The sequence below is a fragment of the Cucurbita moschata genome, unplaced genomic scaffold (assembly GCF_002738365.1).
Source record: "Cucurbita moschata cultivar Rifu unplaced genomic scaffold, Cmos_1.0 Cmo_Scf00103, whole genome shotgun sequence".
In the NCBI taxonomy this organism is placed as follows: Eukaryota; Viridiplantae; Streptophyta; class Magnoliopsida; order Cucurbitales; family Cucurbitaceae; genus Cucurbita; species Cucurbita moschata.
The window spans coordinates 375,073-388,481 of record NW_019268619.1 but is presented as its reverse complement, the minus strand read 5'-3'; the positions used below and the strand labels follow the sequence as shown (position 1 = coordinate 388,481).

General features: G+C 35.9%; 1 protein-coding gene across 1 annotated transcript; it reads left to right on the top strand.

The window, feature by feature from the left end:
- The first annotated feature begins 1,148 nt into the window (after window positions 1-1,148).
- On the top strand, window positions 1,149-12,362 carry LOC111439725 (exopolygalacturonase-like). Its single transcript, XM_023077266.1, has 4 exons — window positions 1,149-1,210; window positions 10,978-11,461; window positions 12,091-12,120; window positions 12,165-12,362. The coding sequence occupies exons 1-4, from the start codon at window positions 1,149-1,151 to the stop codon at window positions 12,360-12,362; spliced, it is 774 nt and encodes a 257-aa protein (XP_022933034.1).
- Window positions 12,363-13,409: the final 1,047 nt, after the last annotated feature.

Genomic DNA, 13,409 nt, shown 5'->3' with positions numbered 1-13,409 from the left:
TTGCCAGATTTGCAGTGAACAGCGAGCTGATTTTTAGATTTTAGAGCATTTGTTATCTTGACCATAATATTTGGGTTTTGGAGGAATGATCCTTGGATGGTAGTCACTTGGTTAGCAAAGAACAATGAAATTAAGAGAGAAACTGCAAGTGTTGAGAATAAACTCATGCGGTTGAAATGGGAGAGAAAAAGAGATGAGTATGAACACATTTGTGCTTGATTTGTTTCACTATTTATAGTTGAAATGAGTGTAATGGAAGATAACAGTTGATCCCTAATAACTCAAAAATAAATAAATAAACTAACCCATTTGTTTGTATTTCTAGTTCTTTCTTTCTTTTATTCTTTTTGTAATATATGGTTATGTGAGACGGAGGTCGTCGAGTATTTTAGGGCAGTAGTTATGCGAGTTTGGGGGTGGGAAGGGACTAGTTATTATTAATTAATTCTTTTATTTTTTATTTTTTTTACTGTTGTAAAATATTTTATAATAAAAATAGAATCGTGATTGATAATTGTTATTTTTTAAATTGAAAAATATATTATTGAAACTCATTCTGGGTTATTGCACTCTAAAATTTTGAATTAAAAAAAAGTAAAACTATAATATGAAAATTAATTTTATGTTATGGTCGTTCGGGTTCTTCACCGAGTCTAACGAGGCTTTTATCTGGTCATCATATGTAAGGACCGTCTGGGCTGTAATAAGGGTTAGAAAAGCTCGTTGAGTAGGAGAAAAACGAGAGAATGAAAAGTAATCATGAAGGGGATACCTGGTGACAGTTTTGGGACTTGAGCTAGAGGTTAAATGATTGGCTCCAAAAGACATTTATTATCATTAGAACAAGCTGGAGGCCGTTTTATACGAGTAAAACTTCTGAGTGGAACTGATGTATCAGGTGGGATAAGATTTGAATTAGTGGGTGAATCTGGAGAAGGAATAGAAGGTGGAGTGGACGACGAAGTAGTGGGAGAAGGAATAGAAAGTGGGGGAGGACTAGAATGGATGTTTGAGTAGGATGAATCATGAAGTGGTAAAATGGGAGTTGAAGGAGCTAATGTCAAAGTTTCTGAAGCTGATGAAAAAGGAAAATCAGCGTCACCAAATTTAACATCACGATTGATAAGAAAAAATTTAGATTGCATGTCATGCAACTTGCAACCTTTGTGACCACAAGGATATCCGACAAAAACACGAGGAATTGCCCGAGGTTCAAATTTTTGCTTAGGGTGTGTACTACAGTTGCATAACACTTACAACAAAAAACTTTAAGATGGTGAAATGTAGGTGGTCGTTTGTAGAGTGCTTCAAAGGGTGTCTATTTATAAGATAAACAGCAGTTTAATTGGTGTTCTATGTAGAGTGCTTAAAATGCACTCTACCTAACTTTAACTCGGCCTGATATTTCTTCTGCAGTTGGGGTTATGAGTCGGTACATGCAAAGTCCAAAGAAGCCTCATTTGGATGCAACTCGATGGATCTTGAGATATGTCAAAGGTACAATCGACTATGGTCTTTTGTACAAAAGAAACAAAGACTGCAAGCTAGTTGGATAATGTGATGCTGACTATGCATGAGACCAGGATACTCGGAGGTCAACCACTACGTATGTGTTCAAGTTTGTTTCGGGAACAATTTCTTTGTTTAGCAAGAGACAACCAACAGTATCATTGTCAACTACAGAAGCAAAGTATAGAGCAGCGCTGGAGCAGTTCAGGAAAGTACATGGCTGAAACTCTTGATGGAAGATTTGCACCAAAAAATTGAGTATCCAATATCACTTCTTTACGACAACCAATCTGCGATTCGCCTAGCAAAAAATTGCGAGATCAAAGCATGTGGAGGTGCAGTACCATTTCATTAGGGAGAAGGTCCTAAAGGAAGAAATCGAGATGTAGCAGATCAAGACAGATGACCAAGTGGCAGACTTGTTTACAAAAGAGCTGAATATGGGCAAACATGAGAGTTTTCTCTGTCAGCTTAACATGGTACCGCGATTGAGGACTAGTGCTGAGGGGGAGTGTTAAAATATCATCACTGGCCCAATAGAGTCAAGCCCAATAATTGTACAAACCCATTGTGTATTTATTTTAGTAGAGATTTTAGAAAAGATACTAGATATTTTAGGAAAGAGATGTCGATATTTTACGAAAAAAGATTTACATTTGTTAGGTCTAGATTGCGTAGGGTATAGTACAAATACCCCTCGACCCTACCTATTTTTTCATCCCAAGAAATCCCAAGCATTATAAAGTATTAGTATTCTACAAAGTGTCTTGCATTCTCTTCTCGATTGGTCTTAATAAAGAGTGCGAGTGTTTCCCATAGAGATTTGTGTTCAACATGCGGTACGCTTCCAATTCATCCCAGAGTGCTTTGACCTTGGTGAAATATGCTGAGAGTGCCATGGTTCCCTGTGACATCATTGTCATCGACTTTTGTATCTAAAAAATTGCTGGAGCATTCTTTTGTGAGAATTGATCGTGAAGATCAACCCACACTTGATGAGCTGTCGTGGCGTGAATAATTTCATCAGTGATATCTACTTCAACTGAATGAGTTAACCAAGATAATATCATATTGTTGTACTGATTCTAGAGTTCAAATTCGATTGAATTTTCATCTTGAGACGGTTCTTCAATAGTGCCATCAATGAAGCCAATTTTCTTTTTGGCAATAAGAGGATGCATAACTGATTTACACCAGGATTGGTAATTTGTTTCATTTAAATTGATTGGAACAAGTGAATATCCTGGCTGATCAGAGTGATGATTATAATAAAGATGTGTTATGTCAACATCCGAAATTTTGAAGCTGGATTTGAACTGATTCCGCCATAAAGAAATAATGATATTTAAGAACACCAAGATCGGTGCTTTGATACAATGTTAAGAATGAGAAACTAAATTGGGATCGAAAGTGCAATCATCATTAATATTCACAACGTTTAAATTGATGGTGTTAACATAACACATGCGGAAGCAATTTGGATCTTAGGCACTTTTAGAACATCAATTATAGTAAATAACTAGCATGTTCATAAGTATTAAAACGGAATGAGTTTGAATACTAACCTTTTGTAGTTCAAATTCCTTTTTCCTCACGAACCGGTTTCGAACCACCATTAGTGTCTTCTCCACTATCGTCCGGCCTTAGAACGGGATTGTGGAATCCGGTGAGTGACTAAACTTGGGAGGGATTTTGTATATATGAATAGAGTGTTGGTGACAGGTTTTTCTCAAGGTTTTTCACCAAGGAAGACCTTCCATGTACCATGATCACTCTATTTATAGAGTTATGTTTGCATGTTCATGCAAATTTGAGATCACCAAATTTTGACACTCAAAATTCCACTCAAATTTTTGGAATCCAAATCTAAAATGAAAAACAAGACTGAAACCATTTTATTGTATGAGGTCGAGGTACTAGAAACATTAGGTTGTTCGCAACACAAAGTCTCCTTCAAACATTCGACCATCTTATTTATTTCTAAAAGTACAACAAAAGAAACTCAAAAGAATGAGAGCCAAATGGATAGAGGCAGTCTTCTTTTTTAATTAAGGTTGTCTCTTATTTTGAAGTTCTATGGCAATGAACAATTCATCGGACAACATAAGGAGAGGAGCATATCTTGGGGTTCCGTCTTCCTGAAATGATGGGTTTCACATCCGCGCATTGGGAGGAAATAGGACCTTTTATTCCATTGTAAGTGAGGTCAATGTTGCTTACTTTTACATCGTCACATAGTAAGTGATGGCTGCAAATAAGTTTGATTGCCAGCGGAGTTGCAGAACTTCCTCTAATCTTCTTGAAGCTCACTGTGCTAATCTTAATTTTTGAAGGAATCTGAAAATTAAAATGAGACGACAATTGGTTTATTTGTGAAGTTATAGTGAAAAAATGAATCAAAGGTTCGAGAATGCGATCAATACCTGCCGATTGCACGGACAATACTCTTGGTCTATTAGAATAGGGTTGCTAATATTGAGCATTATAATGTCCAAAAAGTGCATATTGGTGGCGGTGCCGCTAGCAGTAGAAGCTGGCCACGTTTTGATCCTGACACCATTAGTGGTGTTAACTAACGTGCAGTTCTTTACGGTGACACCTTCAACAGGTTCTTCGTTAGTGTATCTTCCAAGACTTCTGATGCTTATTCCATGTCTTGGCCCGCATGTCACGTTGGTGACTTCAATTACTTTACTTTCATCTCCAAGAGAAATGCATCATCTCCAGTTGCAATTTTGGACTTTGTGATTGTGATCTTATTTGATCGACCGATGTGTATTCCATCAGTGTTGGGACTGTTTTCTGGTGCAGCTATATTTATATTATGGAACGTGAGGTTGTTGCAGCCGAGGACGTTGATATGGAAGTTCTTGCTATCAAGTGATGTTATTCCCTTAACGGTTGAATTGGTGATAAAGTTGAACCTCAAACTCTAAACATTTTGTATAATCAAATAATATTTTGTGAGGCTCGGTAATGAAGCTAAAAATTTGGACAGAACCCAATGAAATTGAAAACTAAAAAGAGATTCACTTTTCACTTGATTGTTGAAAGATTATCCTCTAAAAAATGAAGAACACTTACCAAATTATAAATGTCAGAACATTAGAGAAGACATGTAAGAGGCCCTTTAAAAAAACAACGAGATGCATGAGATTGAGAAGGAAAGCTGAAGGCATATTACCTACAACGGGGAGTTGGGCACTATTTATGCGTTTGTGGCAATCATTCCTTTTCCAAGCTGCTTTTCCTTGGCTATGAAAAACTCCTTCACCTGATAATGTCAATCTATCAACACGGGCAAAAGTGATCCAATTATCTCCCTGGACACTTTTTGGTGCCTGCAATGTTCCTCCAAGTTGAAAGTCAATTGGGCTATTACAAGGTCCTTCAAAATTCCCTTGCTTTACTTTAAATATCCCTCTCGGAATAAAAATTGCACTAGAACGATTGGACGTGCATGCATCCTTCCATGCATTTGCTAAAGTCTACATTTCTCAAGTTACAAAAATTATAGCAAACAATTGATCAATTCAACCAGTTATAATAGTGATGTTCATATTGTATATTTACCTTCCTGATGTCAGCACCAGACACTATGTTACCATATCTTGTAAAAGGACAAACAACATCGACACTAAATTGAGCATCGACGGTAAGAGATAACAATAGTAACATCAAAATTGTAGCAACCAAGAAACTCGATTTGATCGTACTCATGCTGCCTTTGCTTTCTTATATTTTTTTTATGTATATTCTTTGAAACTAGTGAGAGACAATGATATTTGGTTTTAGATTTGGAACTTTTTATGTATCTAATACAAATTGAAAATTAGGAATCAAGTTGGGATGAAACTAAAAGAAGTTATGGATCCATCTCCCTCGCTTCCTCCAAACATAAATTGATAACTAAAATATTTAACTTTGTTATGCATGTTGGTGTTAATATAACAAATGCGGAAGCAATTTGGATCTTAGGCACTTTTAGAACATCAATTATAGTAAATAATTAGCATGTTCACAAGTATTAAAACTTAATGAGTTTAAATACTAACCTTTTGTAGTTCAAACTCTTTTTTCCTCACGAACCGGTTTCGAACCCACCCTAGTGTCTTCTCCACTATCCTCCGGCCTTAGAACAGGATTGTGGAATCCGGTGAGTGGCTAAACTTGGGAGGAATTTTGTATATGATAAGAGAGTGTTTGTGAGAGGTTTTTCTCAAGGTTTTTCACCAAGAAGAAGAAGATCTTTCATGCACCATGATCACTCTATTTAAAGAGTCATATTTGCATGTTCATGCAAATTTGAGATCGCCAAACTTTAACACTTAAAATTTAACTCAAATATTTGGGATTGTGTGGCAAGCATGCATGTTTGAGTTAACCAAATTTTGACACTCAAAATTCCACTCAAACTTGTGGGTTTATTTGGCAAGCATGCAAGTTTGGTTAAACCAAATTTTGACACCTCAAAATTCCACTAACATGGATTTTTTCATTAAATGAAGTCAACATTTTGACTTTCTTATTTGAATAATGAATTTCAAATTAAAGTAACATTAAATGATTAATTAAACTATTTAATTAATATTTAATATTAATTTAAAAGCCAATCCCAATCCATTCCGACACATAATTGATTAAGATATTTAAATCTTATTTAAATATTTTAGATTCTCTCTTTTTGTTTAATTCGTAAATAAAACAAAAATGCGGTTAAACATATCAGATATATGTAACGCATTGATATGAACCAAGAGACATCAATCATACAATATGCTTCAATGAAGATGTGGAGAAAAGGTTATCAAAATAATCAAAAGATGTTTCAATTCATGCTACATTGAAGAAGAATAAAGTTTGATTGTTGTAAATTTTGGGTGGGTTATAATTTAGAGTAATTTAGAGTTATTGTATTTTAAGACTTTTTATTTAATTTCGGTTACATTTACATAATGGCTAATTATGGCCATAAAGTGTGAATGTTACAACTTTTGGAATGCCTTTAATAGTTTCATTTTGAGGCTATATAAAGCCATGTTTGTTGTATTTGTGAGGGAGACTGGGAAAATATAGTAAAAGAAGTATTTGTGCTTTTCTTTAGCCAATGGCTAATTTTCTTTGCAATTCTATGTAGTTTAGATTGCATATAGAATCATTCAAGCTCGACATGATCAATCTTGCTTGTGGAGTGATTCGAATCTCAAACAAGTGTTCTTGCGTTGAGATATTTGATCAACAAGAATCATTCAAGCTAGACATGATCGATCTTGCTTGTGGAGTGGTTCGAATCTCAAACAATGTTCTTGCCTTGAGATATTCGATCAACAAGGTAATCCGAATCTTATTCCCCTTGTAGTTGATTCCTTATCTTATCAGTGGGTTACAATTTAGAGTTATTGTATTTTAAGACTTTCTATTTACTTTATAGATTACATCTACATAATGGGTAATTATGGTCATGAAGCATGAATGTTACGGAATGCCTTTAATAGTTTCATTTTGAGGCTATATAAAGCCATTAAGGAGACTTGGAAAATATATTAAAAGAAGCATTTGTGCTTTTCTTTAGCCAATGGCTAAGTTTCTTTGCAATTCTATGTAGTTTAGGTTACACGTAGAATCATTCAAGCTCGACATGATCAATCTTGCTTGTGGAGTGATTCGAATCTCAATCAAGTGTTCTTGCGTTGAGATATTTGATCAACAAGAATCATTCAAGCTAGACATGATCGATCTTGCTTGTGGAGTGATTCGAATCTCAATCAAGTGTTCTTGCGTTGAGATATTTGATCAACAAGAATCATTCAAGCTAGACATGATCGATCTTGCTTGTGGAGTGATTTCGAATCTCAAACAATGTTCTTGCCTTGAGATATTCGATCAACAAGGTAATCCGAATCTTATTCCCCTTGTAGTTGATTCCTCACCTTATCATTTGGTATCAGAGCTTCAGGCTCAAGATCGGATATATGTTTCCTTTGCGTTTCTTCTCAATTTGATTTTTATTTATTTTCATCTTTTTAGTTTTTAATCGACCCAGAGTTCATAATTCAATCTTTGCTCTATTTAAAATTTTGAGAGGTGAGAATGAGAGCTTCATTTGTGCAACTCAGTGCAAAAAGAGTGGCCTAAAATTTCCTTGAGTGTATACTCGTGAGAGAGTGTTGTGAGGTCCTTGGTATTTCCATAACTTATTTTTTGCAGCAAAGTTTCACAAATAGATTCGAGGACGAATCTCTTGAAGAAGTGGAGAATGATATGAACCAAGAGACATCAATCATACAATATGCTTCAATGAAGATGTGAAGAAAAGGTTGTCAAAATTATCAAAAGATGTTTCAATTCATGCTACATTGAAGAAGAATAAAGTTTGATTGTTGTAAATTTTGGGTGGGTTATAATTTAGAGTAATTTAGAGTTATTGTATTTTAAGACTTTTTATTTAATTTCGGTTACATTTACATAATGGCTAATTATGGCCATAAAGTGTGAATGTTACAACTTTTGGAATGCCTTTAATAGTTTCATTTTGAGGCTATATAAAGCCATGTTTGTTGTATATGTAAGGAGACTTGGAAAATATAGTAAAAGAAGCATTTATGCTCTTTTTTAACCAATGGCTAAGTTTTATTTGCAACTCTATGTAGTTTAGGTTGCATGTAGAATCAATCAAGCTCGACATGATCAATCTTGCTTGTGGAGTGATTCGAATCTCAATCAAGTGTTCTTGTCTAGAGATATTTGATCAACAAGAATCATTGAAGCTAGACATGAACGAACTTGCTTCTGGAGTGATTCGAATCTCAAACAATATTCTTGCCTTGAGATATTCGATCGATAAGGTAATCCGAATCTTATTCCCCTTGTAGTTGATTCCTTATCTTATCATCTTTCATACTGGCTGAAGAAGATAAATCCAGTAGCCCAAACAAGATGTCCAAATAAGAACATCTGCGCCCCCGGACTGATAAACTATTCATACCAACAAGGATTATCATTATCCCATTGAGAAGTTGTGAAAAGTTTAACCATAGAGAATCTCTTAACCATCCCAGCAAATAAGTGGAAGGAATATGAATGAAAGAAACTGTGAAACGTGACCCTGCCTATGATGTGCTTCCAGTGCCAATCTAAAGTAACCAATGTTATTTCAGAAATCGGCCAAAGGCGTCCCGAAATATAACAAGTACCACCTCTTTATCCGGCATTCATTTGGAACCATGTCCATCTAAAGCACCTTTTACTAAGATCCATGGAGTTGTATGTAACCCTAATAGCATGATGAATCAATCAATCAGTCTCTAGGCCCCATTGTTCAGAATAGTGCATCATTACTATTTAACAGCATTGAACGCCCCTTGTTTCAGATAAAAGGACATCGAACCTATATTCAGTTTCACAATGAGAAGATTGAATCTATTGGGCAAATATGGGTGTTGATTAAGATTTCTTTGTATCTCCGGAGTACCGAAAGCAAGCATGACATCATTATGAATGAAGGTAAAGCCCCAAAGTATGGAACCTCCCCCCCCTAGAAAAAAGCTGGCCCAACTTCAATGGAATATATATTCTAGCTTCTTTTCTTTAATGGTCTAACATTCTTGACAATACATTATCTTCATTCTGTTCGGGATTGTAATCTCTAGAATATAGCTCCATGAGCAAAAGCTCCTGTCTGTCTGAATCCTGCTATGTATTGGTGATGGGTATATAACGCAGCTTGAGTAGAGTAGTCGAGTCTTCTTGTGCTGTGAATGCATAAGCAGCTAAAGAAAGAGTACATGTGTTGAGCTACCAAGGAAGGAAGGTAATGATAATGAGAGAGAGGAAGAACCCCGTCAGAGGCTAAAGCAAGGCAAGGCCTAATTGCAAATGAAGCTAATTCTTGATTGTGTCATAACTTTATGTCCACGCCCCAATCAATTGTCCCCAGAATATGTGCTTCTAAAAGATCTTTTATACTTTGTCCCGAAGTTAGTTCGTTCTATCTCTACATGTGACCAGCAACAAGAAAAATAAATGCAATAGCTAAGCTAAATGATCATGAGCCATATCAGTCTGCCAGAAACTTTGCGTATGGAGAATCAATCCCCAGAGAAAGAAGGGTTAGAATGTCAGTACCTGCTCCTTCGGAAGTACCAAATCAATGATTATTTGTTTGAATCGGGGTTTGTTTGTTTTGAGCATAAGGATTACACTGATCGGGCTAAAGTGGTCCTAATGGGGATGTGGCAATACGTCTAAGAAATGATAACTTCGAACAAACATCTATTCTCCCCCGGGATGCAGGAATAGCGACATGGATGAAATGGCCTGTCCAAGCCAAGGAACTGACTCCGAATGATTAGTCCTGACAAATGATGATTGAGACGAGATTCGGCATTTTGAAACCACGAAAGGCTCGCTTTCCATTTCGCTTGTAGGTGTAACCAATCCGCTATGAAAGATATGGCAGAAAGAAAGAAAGAATAGAAAAAAGAAGAGCTCCCCTCCTGTATAAAGAAAGATCCATACCCCTTACTACCTAAACCGATTGTATACCACCACTGAGAAAGAAAGAAACACCAGAATAAGCAAGGGAATTTTGAAGGACCTTGTAATAGCCCAATTGACTTTCAACTTGGAGGAACATTGCAGGCACCAAAAAGTGTCCAGGGAGATAATTGGATCACTTTTTGCCCGTGTTGATAGATTGACATTAACGGGTGAAGGAGTTTTTGATGGCCAAGGAAAGGCAGCTTGGAAAAGGAATGATTGCCATAAACGCATAAATTGTGCCCAACTTGTTGGGATCGATACCAGTCGTTAGCTCTGATACCAGTTGTTAGGATCGCACAACAACGCACACGCTCGATCTAGATGAACACAAAGAATGGGATAGAGAAAATTGCAAGGAGAACTCTAGCTAAAAGAATTTTTTTGTATTGATGACTTCACGTATGTATAGAGAGAATTATAGAGAAAAGTACATCTTCAAAGCTCTACCGGACAAGATATATATATGATTTAGTTTACTATATATAGCTTTACCAGATTTAGCCATCTACTATACATAGTTATTTACCATATATAGCTTTACCGAATATAGCTTTACCATATATAGCTTTAATAATATATATAGTTTTACCAAATATAGCTTTACCGGATATAACCGTTGACCAAGCTATAAATAAGCATCAGGCTCCATAGCCTAACACAACTCCCCGTTGTAAGTAATATGCCTTCAGCTTTCCTTCTCAATCTCATGCATCTTGTTGTTTTTTAAAGGGCCTCTAACATGTCTTCTCTAATGTTCTGACATTTATAATTTGGTAAGTGTTCTTCATTTTTCAGAGGATAATATTTCAACAATCAAGTAAAAAGTGAAACTTTTTTGAGTTTTCAATTTCATTGGGTTTTGTCCGAATTTTTAGCTTCATTACCGAGCCTCACAAAATATTATTTGATTATACAAAATGTTTAGAGTTTGAGGTTCAACTTCATCACCAATTCAACCATTAAGGGAATAACATCACTTGATAACAAGAACTTCCATATCAATGTCCTCGGCTGCAACAACCTCACGTTCCATAATATCAATATAGCTGCACCAGAAAACAATCCCAACACTGATGGAATACACATCGGTCGATCAAATAAGATCACAATAACAAAGTCCAAAATTGCAAATGGAGATGATTGCATTTCTCTTGGAGATGGAAGCAAACTAATTGAAGTCACCAACGTGACATGCAGGCCAGGACATGGAATAAGCATCGGAAGTCTTGGAAGATACACTAACGAAGAACCTGTTGAAGGTGTCACCGTAAAGAACTGCACGTTAGTTAACACCACTAATGGTGTCAGGATCAAAACGTGGCCAGCTTCTGCTGCTAGCGGCACCGCCACCAATATGCACTTTTTGGACATTATAATGGCCAATGTTAGCAACCCTATTCTAATAGACCAAGTGATATGATAAGGAATCACTACAAGGAGAGCAAGATTCGGATTACCTTGTTGATCGAATATCTCAAGGCAAGAACACTTGATTGAGATTCGAATCACTCCACAAGCAAGATCGATCATGTCTAGCTTGAATGATTCTTGTGATCAAATATCTCAAGACAAGAACACTTGATTGAGATTCGAATCACTCCACAAGCAAGATTGATCATGTCGAGCTTGAATGATTTTACATGCAACCTAAACTACATAGAGTTGCAAATAAACATAGCCATTGGCTAAAAAAGAGCACAAATGCTTCTTTACTATATTTTCCAAGTCTGCTTACAAATCCAACATACATGGCTTTATAAAGCCTCAAAATGAAACTATTAAAGGCATTCTAAAAGTTGTAACATTCATACTTAATGACTATAATTAGCCATTATGTAAATGTAACCGAAATTAAATAAAAAGTCTTAAAATACAATAACTCTAAATTATAACCCACCCAAAATTTACAACAATCAAACTTTATTCTTCTTCAATGTAGCATGAATTGAAACATCTTTTGATAATTTTGACAACCTTTTCTTCACATCTTCATTGAAGTATATTGTAGGATTGATGTCTTTTGGTTCATATCACCAAGAGTATTGTCTGTGGAATCAGTGCAATCGGCAGGTATTGATCGCATTCTCGAACCTTTGATTCATTTTAATTTTCAGATTCCTTCAAAAATTAAGATTAGCACAGTGAGCTTCAAGAACATTAGAGGAAGTTCTGCAACTCCGCTGGCAATCAAACTTATTTGCAGTCGTCACTTACCATGTGACGATGTAAAAGTAAGCAACATTGACCTCACTTACAATGGAATAAAAGGTCCTATTTCCTCCCAATGTGCGAATGTGAAACCCATCATTTAAGGAAGACAGAACCCCAAGATATGCTCCTCTCCTTATGTTGTCGGATGAATTGTTCATTGCCATAGAACTTCAAAATAATAGACAACCTTAGTTAAAAAAGAAGACCGCCTCTATCCATTTGACTCTCATTCTTTTGAGTTTCTTTTGTTGTACTTTTCGAAATAAATAAGATGGTCGAATGTTTGAAGGAGACTCTGTGTTGCGAACAACCTAATGTTTCTAGTACCTCGACCTCATACAATAAAATGGTTTCAGTCTTGTTTTTTATTTTAGATTTGGATTCCAAATAAGACACGGAACTGTAACAACCAATATTTAAAAAAAAACGGAATGATCATGGATTTATAAACAAAGAATATTCTCTCCATTGGTATGTGGCCTTTTGGGAACCTCAGAGCAAAACCATGATAGCTTATACTCAAAGTGAATAATATCATACTATTGTGAAGAGTTGTGTTCGTTTAACATCGTGAAGACCACAAAGACTAACAAGCTCAGAAGAGCAGGAAATTTGAGTTTTTAAAAAATGGGTAAAATTCAAAGGAATTTGGGGTACCCCAAATTCCTTCTCTACCATCCTCTCGTCCCAAATTAACAAATATGTATGCCGAGAAGAAGAATCATGAAATTAAGGGCATCCAAATCTATTTCTTAAGCTTGAGGGGAAGATAAGATTAAGGGCATCCAAATCTAAGATAACAGGGAGGAATAGATGCCTGAAAGTGTCTAGAATGCCTCAACTAATAAGAGAGAAAAAAAGGTATCCCAATGATCGCCTATAAGAGTTTTTCTCTAACAAGGATAAAGTTTTCTGAGAACTTTGGAAGCTTAAACTTTGGCTATGGTCTACAACGAGGTGAGTTCTTGGTCCTCTAGCTCTCTGAGAACTTTGGAAGCTTAAACTTTGGCTATGGTCCACAATGAGGTGAGTTCTTAGTCTCCTAGCTCTTCTTTACATGACTTGACTTTTTTTTTCCACATCAAGAATTCAAATAAGGTTTGACCTAATCTAATAAGGTAAAAATATTACTAGAATTTTTTCAAGTC

What these genes read in the sequence shown, in the direction of transcription:
- LOC111439725 (XM_023077266.1), top strand. Translation starts at nt 1,149, where the DNA reads ATGCAACTTGCAACCTTTGTGACCACAAGGATATCCGACAAAAACACG. An exon ending in AACACGAGGAATTGCCCGAG is followed by an intron (nt 1,211 to 10,977) that starts GTTCAAATTTTT and finishes AAATGTTTAGAG; the next exon opens with TTTGAGGTTCAACTTCATCA. An exon ending in GGAATCAGTGCAATCGGCAG is followed by an intron (nt 12,121 to 12,164) that starts GTATTGATCGCA and finishes TTTAATTTTCAG; the next exon opens with ATTCCTTCAAAAATTAAGAT.